Source organism: Sus scrofa, chromosome 13 (genome assembly GCF_054392235.1).
Source record: "Sus scrofa isolate SSC_HxYL_T2T_F1_AM1 chromosome 13, Sscrofa_HxYL_maternal_Yorkshire_Landrace_v2.0, whole genome shotgun sequence".
Lineage (NCBI taxonomy): Eukaryota > Metazoa > Chordata > Mammalia > Artiodactyla > Suidae > Sus > Sus scrofa.
Window position 1 is genome coordinate 46480379 of NC_139395.1, and position 12409 is coordinate 46492787.

The 12409-nt window shown below is 54.9% G+C and overlaps 2 protein-coding genes across 13 annotated transcripts; one reads left to right on the plus strand and one right to left on the minus strand.

Moving 5' to 3' along the window:
• The first annotated feature begins 103 nt into the window (after positions 1-103).
• Positions 104-9058, plus strand: WDR6 (WD repeat domain 6). Of its 2 annotated transcripts, XR_014823047.1 has the most exons (7): positions 104-315; positions 4722-7203; positions 7307-7390; positions 7480-7596; positions 7690-7808; positions 7900-8506; positions 8673-9058. XR_014823047.1 is itself a non-coding variant. In XM_021070645.2 (6 exons), exons 1-6 carry the CDS (start codon positions 216-218, stop codon positions 8358-8360), a joined length of 3363 nt encoding a protein of 1120 aa, XP_020926304.2. In that variant the 5' UTR covers positions 166-215; the 3' UTR covers positions 8361-9058. The 2 variants fall into 2 exon arrangements, 1 of the variants encoding a protein (XP_020926304.2); XM_021070645.2 differs by having other exon boundaries at positions 166-315; positions 7900-9058.
• On the minus strand, positions 8559-11594 carry DALRD3 (DALR anticodon binding domain containing 3). 11 transcript variants are annotated; one of them, XR_014823094.1, is made up of 12 exons: positions 11404-11594; positions 11031-11287; positions 10683-10945; positions 10521-10600; positions 10310-10438; positions 9877-9947; positions 9720-9781; positions 9528-9610; positions 9268-9469; positions 9078-9148; positions 8918-8986; positions 8559-8834 (listed from the first exon to the last, which is right to left on the minus strand). XR_014823094.1 is itself a non-coding variant. In XM_084988303.1 (12 exons), exons 1-12 carry the CDS (start codon positions 11566-11568, stop codon positions 8715-8717), a joined length of 1596 nt encoding a protein of 531 aa, XP_084844429.1. In that variant the 5' UTR covers positions 11569-11594; the 3' UTR covers positions 8559-8714. The 11 variants fall into 11 exon arrangements, 4 of the variants coding, with proteins under 4 accessions (XP_084844429.1, XP_020926312.2, XP_084844428.1 ...); XR_014823095.1 differs by having other exon boundaries at positions 9078-9191; XR_014823090.1 differs by having other exon boundaries at positions 9268-9450; positions 11031-11326.
• Positions 11595-12409: the final 815 nt, after the last annotated feature.

Consider the following 12409-nt stretch of genomic DNA (forward strand, 5'->3'; position numbering starts at 1 on the left):
ACGTGAGGGGGCGGGCACGAGCGGCCCCACCAATCCCAGCCTGACGGCGGGGGCGGGGGGCGGCCGTCATTGGACCTCTGCGGCGGGCGCCCTTGCCTCAGCTACCTGTTGCTAAGGCCGCTGTAGAGCTGCTGCGGGGCCGCGCGGGAAGGCTCCTCTCGCGGTATCTCTGCTCCTTTCTTGGCCGTGGCAGTTGCAGCCGCTCGTGGGTAGACATGGACGCTCACGAAGACTACGTTTGGCCGCGAGCAACCTCGGAGCTCATACTCCTCCCGGTCACGGGTCTGGAGTGCGTGGGGGAGCGGCTTTTGGCGGGTGAGCTTGATTTTGTGGCGCGCGCTAGCGAAGAAACCGAACATTTGCCTGGGGAGGGGCTTTAAGAACAAAGGGATGCTCGGAGGAGGAGGAAGAGGGGGGCGGGGGGCAGGTGGCGGGCGGGAGCCTAGGAGATGGCAGAGCTCCGGAGCGGCTGTAGTAGCCTAGGAAACAAAGGCTCCTAAGGCCTTTCATAAACTAGGTGACGCGGAGAGGGGAGCTGGGCTGCAGAAAGATGCGCGGGAGCGCGGTCGGCTGGGGCGGGGCAAGGGGAAGGAGAGACACCTGTGGCCGCGTCGCTGAGTTGGGCGGGGGCCTGGCCTCACTAGAGGGCCGCAGCGGGGAGGTCGGCGACAAGCCCCCCGTCCCCCATGTTGGTTTGGGTCCAGGACGCTTGTGGCCCGGTGGGGAAGCGGGGATGGAAGGAGCAGTAGGTGAGGCTCTTCCCTGGAAAATGAGGATGAAGAGCGTCTGATCGGGTCGTGGGGAGACCAGGGATGAGACCTTTTTAGGTTGGCCAGTGCTTGGAGAGGCGTAGGCTGAGGCCTCTTCCAAGATAGTTGGGGTCCAGCAATCCTGATATACGACTCCCCGACTCCCCTCCGAGGAGGGTCGGCTGGGGACGTAGACGCCTGGGAGCTGAGGTGGCAGAGTCCTGGGGAGCACTGAGGCCTGACTGAAAGCCATTAGTGACCAATGATGGTGATCTGAGTTTTATCAACTGAAAAAAAGTGCACAACCTAAAAGAATTATGTTTTATCTGGTAGCCAAAACTAAGAACTTAAGCCCAGAACACAGCTTCTTAGGTAACTCTGAAAGGCTGCTCTGAAGAGGCAAGGGGAAGGGGGGGAGGAGGAAGCCAGAATATATAGAAGTGTTTGCAACAAAAGGTCTGCTAGTTGGAACAACAAAAGATTATTGTTACTCAAAGAAAACCAGACATCTCAAGTTAATGAATTTAGTGTTTTGTTGTTGTGGTTTTTTTTTTTTTTTTTGTCTTTTTTTGTCTTTTTCCCATTTTCTCTGGCTGCTCCCGCGGCATATAGAGGTTCCCAGGCTAGGGGTCGAATGGGACCTGTAGCCGCCCGCCTACGCCAGAGCCACAGCAACGCGAGATCCGAGCTGCGTCTGCAACCTACACCACAGCTCAGGGCAACGCTGGATCCTTAACCCAACTGAGCAAGGCCAGGGATCTAACCTGCAACCTCATGGTTCCTGGTCGGATTCGTTAACCACTGAGCCATGATGGGAACTCCGAATTTAGTGTTTTTTTAATGTATGGGAAGATGCAGAGTCTGGGCTCATTGAAATCATACTTTAGATATGCACCTCAGCTCTGGGGCTAGGACCCAGTGTTTTTCCCATCCTGAGTCTCTTAAGGATGCACCAATGGGGGTGGCTTCAGCATTCTCTGCAGGGCTCGCAGTCCGGGTAACTGTGCTGTGGTGGCCTGATGGCTGCAGTATCCTTTGTTTACTGATATGGCCTGCAGTTTTTCTTTTTTGGCGGCCTTGTGACGTATGGATTTCCCGGGCCAGGGATCAGATCAGAGCCCAGCTGCAGCAATCCCAGATTCTTTAATTTGCCTTGCTGCCCCGGGCACCACCAATTCCATTGTACCACAGTGGGAACTCTGGGCAGGCAATATTTTTCATTCACAGTTCGATAAGGGTCTTGAGGCAGGACAATGGCTGTCAAGCCTTGAATGCGCTGCCAGTCCTAAGAGGGATGGCTGTGTGTGGGTGGGGATGGATGGAGGGATGGCCCAGTTTTGATCTGGTGTGGGGGCTCTGGGAGCCCAGGGTTCCTACCATGAACTAAACTCATAAGGCTCCTGAAGGAGAGGATAGCTAGGCAGAAACCTGAACAACCACACGACGAGTAAACTAGGAGAAAGGGTGAGTTCCTGTCAGAGGGTGAGCGTGCCAAAGGCCTCGAGACTGAGAGAATCTGTCCCTTTGTGGGGAACGGGGAATGCTTGTGAGCCTTCAGCAGGGGTGGAGGTCTAGAAGAGACTGAGCAGAGGCCAGAACATTTTAGGCCTAGACCTGACTTTATCTCTAATGGAATAAAACCCATTGGTGAAGCCCCACTGAAAGGTTTTAAGCAGGGGAATGGCTTGGGAAATGCAGGTTAGAAAGATTTCAAAGTGAATTCCCCTGCTCCCGTGACTTCAAAAGTGACTTTATATTGACATTTCTCAGATCCCACCCATGTGTACCTATAATCTGAATTCCCAGCCCTGTTTGTTTGCGAGTGTCAGGCTCAAGTGCAACAGGTACCTACAAATTGAAGTATTCCTTCTGGGCATTCCAGCACGCAGGTGCCAGCCATTCAGGTGCCCAAGACCAAGAATCTACCTCACTCCCCAAGCCAGTCTCATTTTTTGGCACTTCATACAAGTGGCATCTTTTGGTTTGCCTTTTCTGCCATCATTCGAGGCCATGCAACTCTGTCTCCCTGATCCTCTTAGTAGCATTCTCTCTAGCCCATCCTTGAGCCCTTCATTTCTTCTAGCCATACTGCCCAAAGCTCTTGCTCACCTCAGGGACATCAAAGTTGCTATTTCCTCTGCTAAGAAAGTTCTCCTCCCTTCTGCCTGCTCTTCCTCTGGCCAACTGCTGCTGATCCTTAATTCCTCACTTTAAATGTTAGGTAGTCAAGTTGGCTTCCCCTGAACTCACCCAGTCTGCTTAGATTAGACCAGGGTTTCTCAGTCTAAGTATTACTGATGTTGGATCAGATCATTTTTTGTGTGAGGGGCTGTCTATTCATTGTAGGAGGTTTAGCAGTATCCCTAGCCTCCATGCCTTGATGCCCAGGAGCACACACATCTCTCAGTTTGGACAACCAAAAGTATTTTCAGACATTACCAGATGTCTTCTGGGGTGAAAATTGCCTCCATGTTGGAAACCACTGAAGTAGACTTTCCCATTTCATTTTCTTAACGTGCTCTATATAGTACTTTCCTGAAACTTACCAAGGTTATAATGATGTCGTTCACTTGTGTGGTATCGTTTAATGTCTGCCTAATCCACAGCAGCAGGGTCTTGTTCACTGCTTCAGCATATAGTTCATTACCTGGTTTGTCATCAATGCTCATGTATTGAATATTGAGATTGAGATTGGAGGCTGGGAATAGCATGGGGGATTGATATTGTCATTTCAGGTTAAGAGGTGTTGTCCTGGACCAAAGTCAACTATAGTGGGTTGGATTGCAAAGTCTTTGGTGTTTTTTTGTTTGTTTGTTTCGTTTTATTTTTAGGGCTGCACTTGCAGCATATGGAGGTTCCCAGGCTAGCGGTCAAATCAGAGCTACAGCTGCCGGCCTACCCCACAGCCACAGCAACTCGGCATCTGAGCCACATCTTCGTTCTACACAGCTCACTGCAGTGCTGGATCCTTAACCCACTGAGTGAGGCCAGGGATCGAAGCCACATCCTCATGGATTCTAGTTGGGTTCGTTAACCACTGAGCCACGAAGGGAACTCTGGATTGCAAATTCTTTAGAAAATGAAATCTACAGATCTTTAGAAAATGAAGTCTACAGATCTGCAGAACTTGGATACAGATGTGGCAAGTTAAGAGGAATGGGCTTTCTAGTTTGTGGGGGGCAGGGTGGGCAGAGGATGGTAATGGTCATTGGGATGAGCAGCATGGAGCAAACTAGATGAGTCAGCAGCATGGGACGTGCCTGCAGGGCAGCCAAAAGGCAGTTGGGGGTCACAGCTGAGGGTCTGCTGTCAAAGCGTGAGCTGCCCTCTCCCCATTTTAAAAATAAATTTATTTTTTTTATTATGTCTCTCTCTATTGATAGTGAACATGCTCACATCTTCTGAGATACAGAGAAGCTCCTGGAAATCAGGAGTCTTTCTGCTGTGGCCTCAAAGTAGAAAGCTTGACTTGTGGGACTATCTCTTCCCTGGAGGAGGAAGGGAGTAGAAAGAATGTCTGTAGAGGTAAACGAGGCCAAGGATTTGGGGGACAAAACTGAGAGGATTCCTGTCTGAAGCATGGGAAGTTAAATGGGATGAGGAGGAGACTAAGTTTGAGGAATTCATGTTTGAACTGAATGTCATGGGTGACTGATGAGGGGATCAGAAAGTCAGGACTGGGAGTTCCCTGGTGGCTCAGTGGCTCTGGTTCCATCCCTGACCTGGACACTTCCACATACTGTAGGCAAGGCCAAAAGGAAAAAAAAAAAAAAAAAAAATTAAGTCAGGACTGAAAGTACAGCTGAAGCTGAGACCAGGATTTTCCAAGGTTCAAGTCTGCAGTTTGAGCATACTTGCAGTAACCTAATAGGTTCATAAGCTACATACTGAGAATTTTCCCTACTCCCTGTTTCTTCATGGCTCATCAGAGTTAGGCGAGGGGTTCTTATGTGGCTTTTTGCCTTTGTCTAGGTGAGGGGCCAGATGTCCTCGTGTACACCTTGGATTTTGGCGGACATCTGCGGATGATGAAACGAGTGCAGAACCTGCTTGGCCACTATCTTATCCATGGGTTCCGGGTGCGACCAGAACCCAACGGAGACCTTGACTCGGAGGCCATGGTGGCAGTGTTTGGGAGCAAGGGACTCCGAATTGTGAAAATTAGCTGGGGACAGGGCCGCTTCCGGGAGCTCTGGCGCTCTGGCTTGTGGAACTTGTCTGACTGGATCTGGGATGCACGTTGGCTCGAGGGGAACATGGCCTTGGCCCTGGGCCACAACTCAGTAGTGCTGTACGACCCTGTGGTAGGGTGCATCCTGCAGGACGTGCCCTGCACAGACAGGTGCACCCTCTCCTCAGCCTGTCTGATTGGAGACACCTGGAAGGAGCTGACCATAGTGGCGGGTGCCGTTTCCAACCAGCTCCTGGTCTGGTACCCAGCAGCCGCTCTGATAGACAACAAGCCTGTAGCCCCCGACCGACGGGTCAGTGGGCATGTGGGTGTCATCTTCAGCATGTCATACCTGGAAAGCAAGGGCTTGTTGGCCACGGCTTCAGAAGACCGAAGTGTTCGCATCTGGAAGGTGGGTGACCTGCGGGTGCCTGGGGGTCGAGTGCAGAATATTGGGCACTGCTTTGGGCACAGTGCCCGTGTTTGGCAGGTCAAGCTCCTGGAGAATTACCTTATCAGCGCAGGGGAAGACTGTGTCTGCTTGGTATGGAGCCATGAAGGCGAAATCCTCCAGGCCTTTCGGGGCCACCAGGGCCGTGGGATCCGGGCCATAGCTGCCCATGAGAGGCAGGCCTGGGTGATCACTGGGGGTGATGATTCAGGCATTCGGCTCTGGCACCTGGTAGGGCGTGGGCACCCGGGTTCGGGGGTCTCAGCTCTTTGCTTCAAGTCCCGTAGCAGGCCAGGTGCCCTCAAGGCTGTGACACTGGCTGGCTCGTGGCGAGTACTGGCAGTGACTGATACAGGGGCCCTGTACCTGTATGACCTCGAGGTCAAGTGCTGGGAACAGCTGCTGGAGGACAAGCGCTTCCAGTCCTACTGCCTTCTGGAGGCAGCTCCTGGTCCTGAGGGCTTTGGACTGTGTGCTATGGCCAACGGGGAGGGTCGTGTCAAGGTTGTCCCCATCAACACTCCAACTGCAGCTGTGGATCTGACCCTATTCCAAGGGAAGGTGCACAGCCTGAGCTGGGCCCTCCGTGGCTATGAGGAGCTCCTGTTGCTGGCATCAGGCCCTGGTGGTGTAGTGGCTTGCCTAGAGATCTCTGCTGCGCCCTCTGGCAAGGCCATCTTTGTCAAGGAACGTTGCCGGTACCTGCTACCTCCGAGCAAGCAGAGATGGCACACATGCAGTGCGTTCCTACCCCCAGGCGACTTCCTGGTGTGTGGTGATCGTCGGGGCTCTGTGTTGCTGTTCCCCTCCCGACCAGATCTGCTCAAGGATCTCGGGGTTGGAGGCAAGGCTGGAGTTGGTGCTGGAGCACTTGGAGCAGGTGGTAACAATGAGGGTGGTGAGAACGCCTTGGCTGAGTGGGGCCCTGTGTCCTCCCTCCCTTCTCTGCATGGGAAGCAGGGTGTGACCTCAGTCACCTGCCATGGTGGCTACGTGTACACAACAGGGCGTGATGGTGCCTACTACCAGCTCTTTGTGCGAGGTGGCCAACTCCAGCCTGTCCTAAGGCAGAAGTCCTGTCGAGGCATGAACTGGGTGGCTGGGCTCCGTATGGTGACTGATGGGAGCATGGTCATCCTGGGTTTCCACGCCAATGAGTTTGTGGTGTGGAGCCCCCGGTCTCATGAGAAGCTGCATATCATCAACTGTGGTGGAGGGCATCGCTCCTGGGCCTTCTCTGATACCGAGTCTGCTATGGCCTTCGCCTACCTCAAGGATGGGGATGTCATGCTGTACCGAGCTTTGGGTGGCTGCACCCGGCCACATGTGATTCTCCGGGAGAGCCTGCATGGCCGTGAGATCACTTGTGTAAAGCGTGTGGGTACCATCACCCTGGGGCCTGAATTCGGGGTGCCCAGCTTCATTCAGCCTGATTATCTAGAGCCTGGAAGTGAGGGGCCTGGCCTAATTGACATCGTGATCACGTGCAGTGAAGACACTACCGTCTGTGTCCTGGCACTCCCCACAGCCACAGGCTCAGCCCATGCGCTTACAGCTGTTTGTAACCACATCTCCTCGGTACGTGCAGTGGCTGTCTGGGGCACTGGCACCCCAGGTGGCCCACAGGATCCTCAGCCTGGCCTGACTGCCCATGTGGTGTCTGCGGGGGGCCGGGCTGAGATGCACTGCTTCACCCTCATGGTCACCCCAGACCCCAGCACCCCAAGTCACCTTGCCTGTCATGTCATGCACCTTTCATCCCACCGGCTGGATGAGTATTGGGACCGGCAGCGAAATCGGCACCGGATGATCAAGGTGGATCCAGAGACAAGGTGATGTGCACTGCAGGACAGGAGCATGGGGGTGGGGCATGTGGGGCACGCCCTGTGTGACTGCTCCTAGGCTCCACCTGACTGCTGTGTGTTGTCTCTGCAGGTACATGTCTCTAGCTGTATGTGAGTTTGACCGGCCTGGCCTTGGCCCCCTTGTGGCTGCAGCCTGTAGTGATGGGGCAGTGAGGTGAGAGCATGGGATCCAGGGGACTGGGAAACAAAGAATATATAGGTGCCCAGAATGGGGTCTTAGTTGTCTCTCCCCCTCCGTCCCAGGCTCTTTCTCTTGCAGGATTCTGGACAACGGCTGCAGCTCCTGGCTGAAACCTTCCACCACAAGCGGTGTGTCCTCAAGGTCCACTCCTTCACACATGAGGCACCCAATCAGCGGCGGTAAGAAGGGCTGCATGTGGTCCTGGGTGGGTTGGGTGGATCTCACTGCTTTCCATCCCTGTCACTGACCCAGCCTCCCTTTCCGGCTGCCAGGAGGCTGTTCCTATGCAGTGCAGCCACCGACGGCAGCTTGGCCTTCTGGGATCTCACCACCGTGCTAGACCATGGCTCCACTGCCCTGGAGCCTCCAGTGGAACCTGGGCTTCCCTACCGTGAGTAGCTGGAGTGCAGCTGTGGCTGTCCCTGCTCCTTCCACTCACCTTTGTGGCAGGCTGGATCCTGACAACTATCTTCTTCCTCCAGGGCTGGGCACCCCCTGCCTGACTCTCCAGGCTCACAGCTGTGGTGTCAACAGCCTACACACCTTGCCCACACCAGCGGGCCATCTTGTGGCCAGTGGCAGTGAGGATGGCTCCCTCCATGTCTTTGTGCTTGCCGTGGAGGTACCAGAGCTGGAAGAGGCTGTGGGGGGTGCTGAGCAGCTGCCTCAGCTGCAAGTGCTGGAGGAATACTCTGTCCCCTGTGCACATGCTGCCCATGTGACAGGCCTCAAGATCTTAAGCCCAAGCCTCATGGTCTCAGCCTCCATCGACCAACGGTTGACCTTCTGGCGTCTGGGGCATGGGGAACCCACCTTTATGAACAGTACAGTGTACCATGTACCAGATGTGGCCGACATGGACTGTTGGCCTGTGAGCCCCGAGTTTGGCCATCGCTGTGCTCTTGGGGGTCAGGGTCTTGAGGTTTACAACTGGTATGACTGACATGTCCCGTGGTGGCCGGCGTGCTGGGCATGGGGCCTGCTCACAGACAGAGTGGAGCATGACCAATTGTCTGTGCCCATGCCCAGTGTGCCTAGAGGGGAGGAGGCGGCAGCCGTGGGTTCCAGACCTCAGAGCAGGAGCTGAAGGTGAGTAGAATGCTGTCAGGGCAGAGTAAGAAATGTGCCCCACTCCACACAATAGGATAAAACGTCATAACAGAAGCAATTTATTTTGGCTCCAGGTAGCTTAACAAAATCTGTGGGTGTGTTGTGTTTTTGCTTTTTTTTTTTTTTTGATACTTGTTTTTTTCAGTTGATTTTGTGGACATTCCCAGACATTGGGGCCTCTGTGGCCTTAGATGTGGCTCAGTGGAGGGAGACCCAGCATGGCCAGCCCAGTGTGGAGCACATCACTCACAGCCTGCAGAAGCTGTAGACGGGCAAACATTTGACCAAACAGGTGTGGTCGAGGCTCCTGGAGGAAAGAAAGGGCCTGCTGGTCTCATCCTTTGCTTCCCCCGCAACCCTCCCACATACCCCGCTTTGCTGTGCACTTACCCCTAGGATGTGTACCCGGTTATAGTATGAACTGAAATCCATGCTGAGCTGTACCAGGAACTTGCAAACCTAAAGACAGAGACCAAGTCACTGGCCTGTCTTTGTGCCCCTAACCAGAATAAACAGAATGTGTGGTGTGTCCTTGTCTTCTCTGCCTCACCATCTCCGTGCGTGCAGTGATGTGGAGCCCCGGGGCTGTGCAGGCCAGCATTCCTGTGTGGCTCAGCAGGTCTGGGAAGGGGAGGATGCTGTTGAAGAGCAGCAACCACTCACCCTGTGGGGGAGAAGGGTGCTGGGAGGGAAAGGCCAAGCTTCCTGCCTTGTGCTGACCACCCAGCAGGGGTACTCACCTCATCATGCAACAGGGAGAAGTCCAGACTGCTCACAGGTGGGAAAGTGGGGTACAGACCTTTTTCCACGCTGCACCTGTAACCCTCAAAGAGTGTGGCAAGACGTGCGCAGTTGTACATGACAAAGGTGCCACTTTTGGTGCCCTTTGTGGAAATGCTGTTGTCAGCCAGGGCCAGGAGAAGCTGAGGAATGAAGGCACAGCTACAGCAGGATAACTGCACACACTGTCCAGCCAGCCCTGGGGGGCACCTAGGCTCACCTGATTCTGTGGGGCTGTGCTGAGCATCTCAAACTTAATGGTTGCCACACAGAGAACCCTGAAGATTTCTGTCCAGGCTGGGTCTGAGGAAGTATGAGATCAGTCAGTCAGGCTCTAGAGGCAAGGAACAAGGGGTAGGGATGCAGGTGACCTGCCCCTACCCACAGCACAGCAAGAGGCTCCCAAACACACCTTGTGTTAGGTCCTTGCCATACTTCAGTGCTGAGGCCTTGCACACCTGCATATGCCGGAGCCTGCGTTTTTGAAAAGGGTGAGCAGAGGGCCAGTGGGCAGAGTCCTCCCACCTCAACTACCTTGGCTTGCTGGCCTGCCTTCCAGCCTCACTCACTCGTAGTACTCGGGAGCAGTCAGGGTGCCTGGCGCACCAGCTACTTTCACTGGGCCGCAGACCAGGTGCTTCTGTCAGGAAGATAGCAGGGGCTCAGCCACTTGGCAGTAAGATACTCTACAGCAAAAGACCCCTCAATGAACCTAAATATGTAGTTTCCTGAATGACCCCAGCTTTGTGCCTCAGAGCCACTGTCTCAAACTCAGCCCCTCAAGACACAATCCAGCCTCTTCAACCTATCTTCATCAATATTCTCTGGGGTAGGCCTCCAGACTGCACCTTCTCCCAGCATCTGCTGCACACAACCACTCACTCACCAAGTCTGTCATCTCCCCAAGTCAATCAAGTGTCACCTTCTGGAACCATCAACTAACAGGACCCTTTCTAGGACCTTCTAAGGTTGGTGTGGGGAGCTCCACCATAACTGACCCACCTGTCTGAGAGGAGCCTGGTCATCCAACTTCCACCAAAGCAGGTCCAACTTTTGTTGCTGGAACTCCTCCTCACAACTCACCACGTGTACAACCACACAACCATCTGCACCAGTGTCTGAGACTGCAGCCTAGAGGAAAGGACAATCACTGCTTGGGACACAGGACATTTAGTTTGCCAGAGATTCACAGGGTGGGCATTCAGTCACTAACCAGGCCTAGAGAGCTGTGTTCCGGCCAATGCTGCACAGCCTCCTGCAGCTCAGCCAGCAGAGAAAGCAGCTCCTCCGTCACTGCAAAGAACACACAGCCCTGAGTTTGGTGGGAAATGCGCGGCCCACCAGCTTACTGGCCCTGCTAGACTCTGGGTCCTACCTAGGCAGCTGTCCAGGTTGGGGTCATAGCCAGCTCTGCGGCCCCGTTCGTCCACCAGCTCCTTCAGGCACACTTGGCCCAGGGCGCCTGGGGGTAGGGCTCCCGAATCATGGGCAGGGGTGAGCTCTGCAAGTGCACGGCTCCTCAGGGCTTCGGTCACAGTCCTGGCTCTCCCCGAGGCCGCGGGCCATTCCACCCGCAGCTGCTGCAAGAAGGTCAGCATGTGCGGGTCCCGCACGGCGGGCACTAGGCGCACACTCACCCTGCGAAGCGAAGTAGTAGTCTCAGCCCAAGCGCCAGGCTCACCTCGCCGGGATTTCCCATCCGCAGCAGTCCGCCCCCGTTCACCTGTGAGCGTGAAGAGCTCGCGCCAGGTGGTCGGCCACGAGCACGGCACGCAGCTGGCTCAGGCGGAGGGCGCAGGGGCGGCCGCGCAGCGCGGGGCAGTGCAGGACAACGCGAGGTTCCAGAGCTGCATGCGCGGCAGGAGCCACATAGGTGGCCACGGCGCCGAGGACGCGCTCGAAAACTGCAGACCGCTGCAGCTGGAGTGCCAGCCCCGCGGGGGTCGGCGCGCAGCGCAGCACCGGGGCCACGCCGGGACCCTGCAGGCCGGCAATGGCGTGAATGACCTGCTTGGGCACCTGTGGGAGACCAGCCGGTGAGCCGGCCGCGGCGCTCCGGCTACCCCAAACTCGCCCTGCGGGAAGACCGTGCCTACCTGGCCCTCCTCGAAGCGCGCCTGTAGCGCGCGCCGCGGCGCCAAGAAGTCTCGGGCACGCAGATGGCGGGCTCGCGTCTCCTTGTACCACACTGGGCCGCCAGGTCCCAGGGCTGCGTTGAGGGCTGCCAAAGTCTCCTCGACCCCAAGACGCCCCATCGACATGGCGACCGGAAGGAACAAGCAGAACCGGAAGTATTGGGGTCGAACTTCCGGAAGAGGCAACTGGTTGGGGCGGGGATTTGGCTGTGGTCCTGGAGAGGGCAGGTGCGCCTGAGGAAATTCTGGCGACCGCGTTGGTCCTACGGCCCCAGCACTGGCACTCGCACCGCGTGGTCGGCCCCCGGGTCCGAAATCTCTCGTCCGCTCCGGGCCTACAGTTCTCTAGCTGTCGCTTGACTTAGCAACCAAGTAAAGAATCCACGCGACCCAGTGGGGGCTCAGATAGAGATCTCTGTCTTCATCTAAGTCTTGTATTTATGTATTTGTGATAACGTTTTATTTCCCCCATTTGCACATGATCAAAATGCAGAAGTTCCAAGTGAACTGTCACTGAAATAGGGCAGCTAACATTATGACCTACTGGGAAAAAATCCTCATTTTTAAGAGAATTTATGTTCTGCAACTTAAGGTTATTTGCAAGCATTCCTTTTGAGATGTGAGTTGTCTTTATTCCCAGTAAATCCCAGTCCGCTAGAACTGCTGGTTTTCTCCCCTTGAATTTTGAGGAATTAGAACCACCATGATGGCTTCCAGAACTGCCAGCTTTTCAAGTTTCTCCTTTAACCTAGTATACTTTAACAGGGATCCTCCCACTTCCTGGTTAAGGCAACCAGCCTTTGTGGCTCAACTAAACAATGTGACCATAAGAAGTCCCAGCTTAAGAACAGCTCTTGTCCCTCTACCAGTGATAAACCTCTTTCCTCTGTCCCAGGAAGGCTCCAGAATGTCTCCATTTCTAGTAACTTAAACCCCCTTTTCTCTCTCCTTTTTGTAGCTGCAACCT

Coding starts and splice junctions, on each gene's coding strand:
- WDR6 (XM_021070645.2), top strand. CDS start 216: ATGGACGCTCACGAAGACTACGTTTGGCCGCGAGCAACCTCGGAGCTC. Junction 316..4,721: donor GGGGGAGCGGCTTTTGGCGG/GTGAGCTTGATT, acceptor GCCTTTGTCTAG/GTGAGGGGCCAGATGTCCTC. Junction 7,809..7,899: donor GGAACCTGGGCTTCCCTACC/GTGAGTAGCTGG, acceptor TTCTTCCTCCAG/GGCTGGGCACCCCCTGCCTG.
- DALRD3 (XM_013981663.3), bottom strand. CDS start 11,568: ATGTCGATGGGGCGTCTTGGGGTCGAGGAGACTTTGGCAGCCCTCAAC. Junction 11,327..11,403: donor CGCGCTTCGAGGAGGGCCAG/GTAGGCACGGTC, acceptor GGTCTCCCACAG/GTGCCCAAGCAGGTCATTCA. Junction 9,192..9,267: donor TCTCCCTGTTGCATGATGAG/GTGAGTACCCCT, acceptor TCTCCCCCACAG/GGTGAGTGGTTGCTGCTCTT.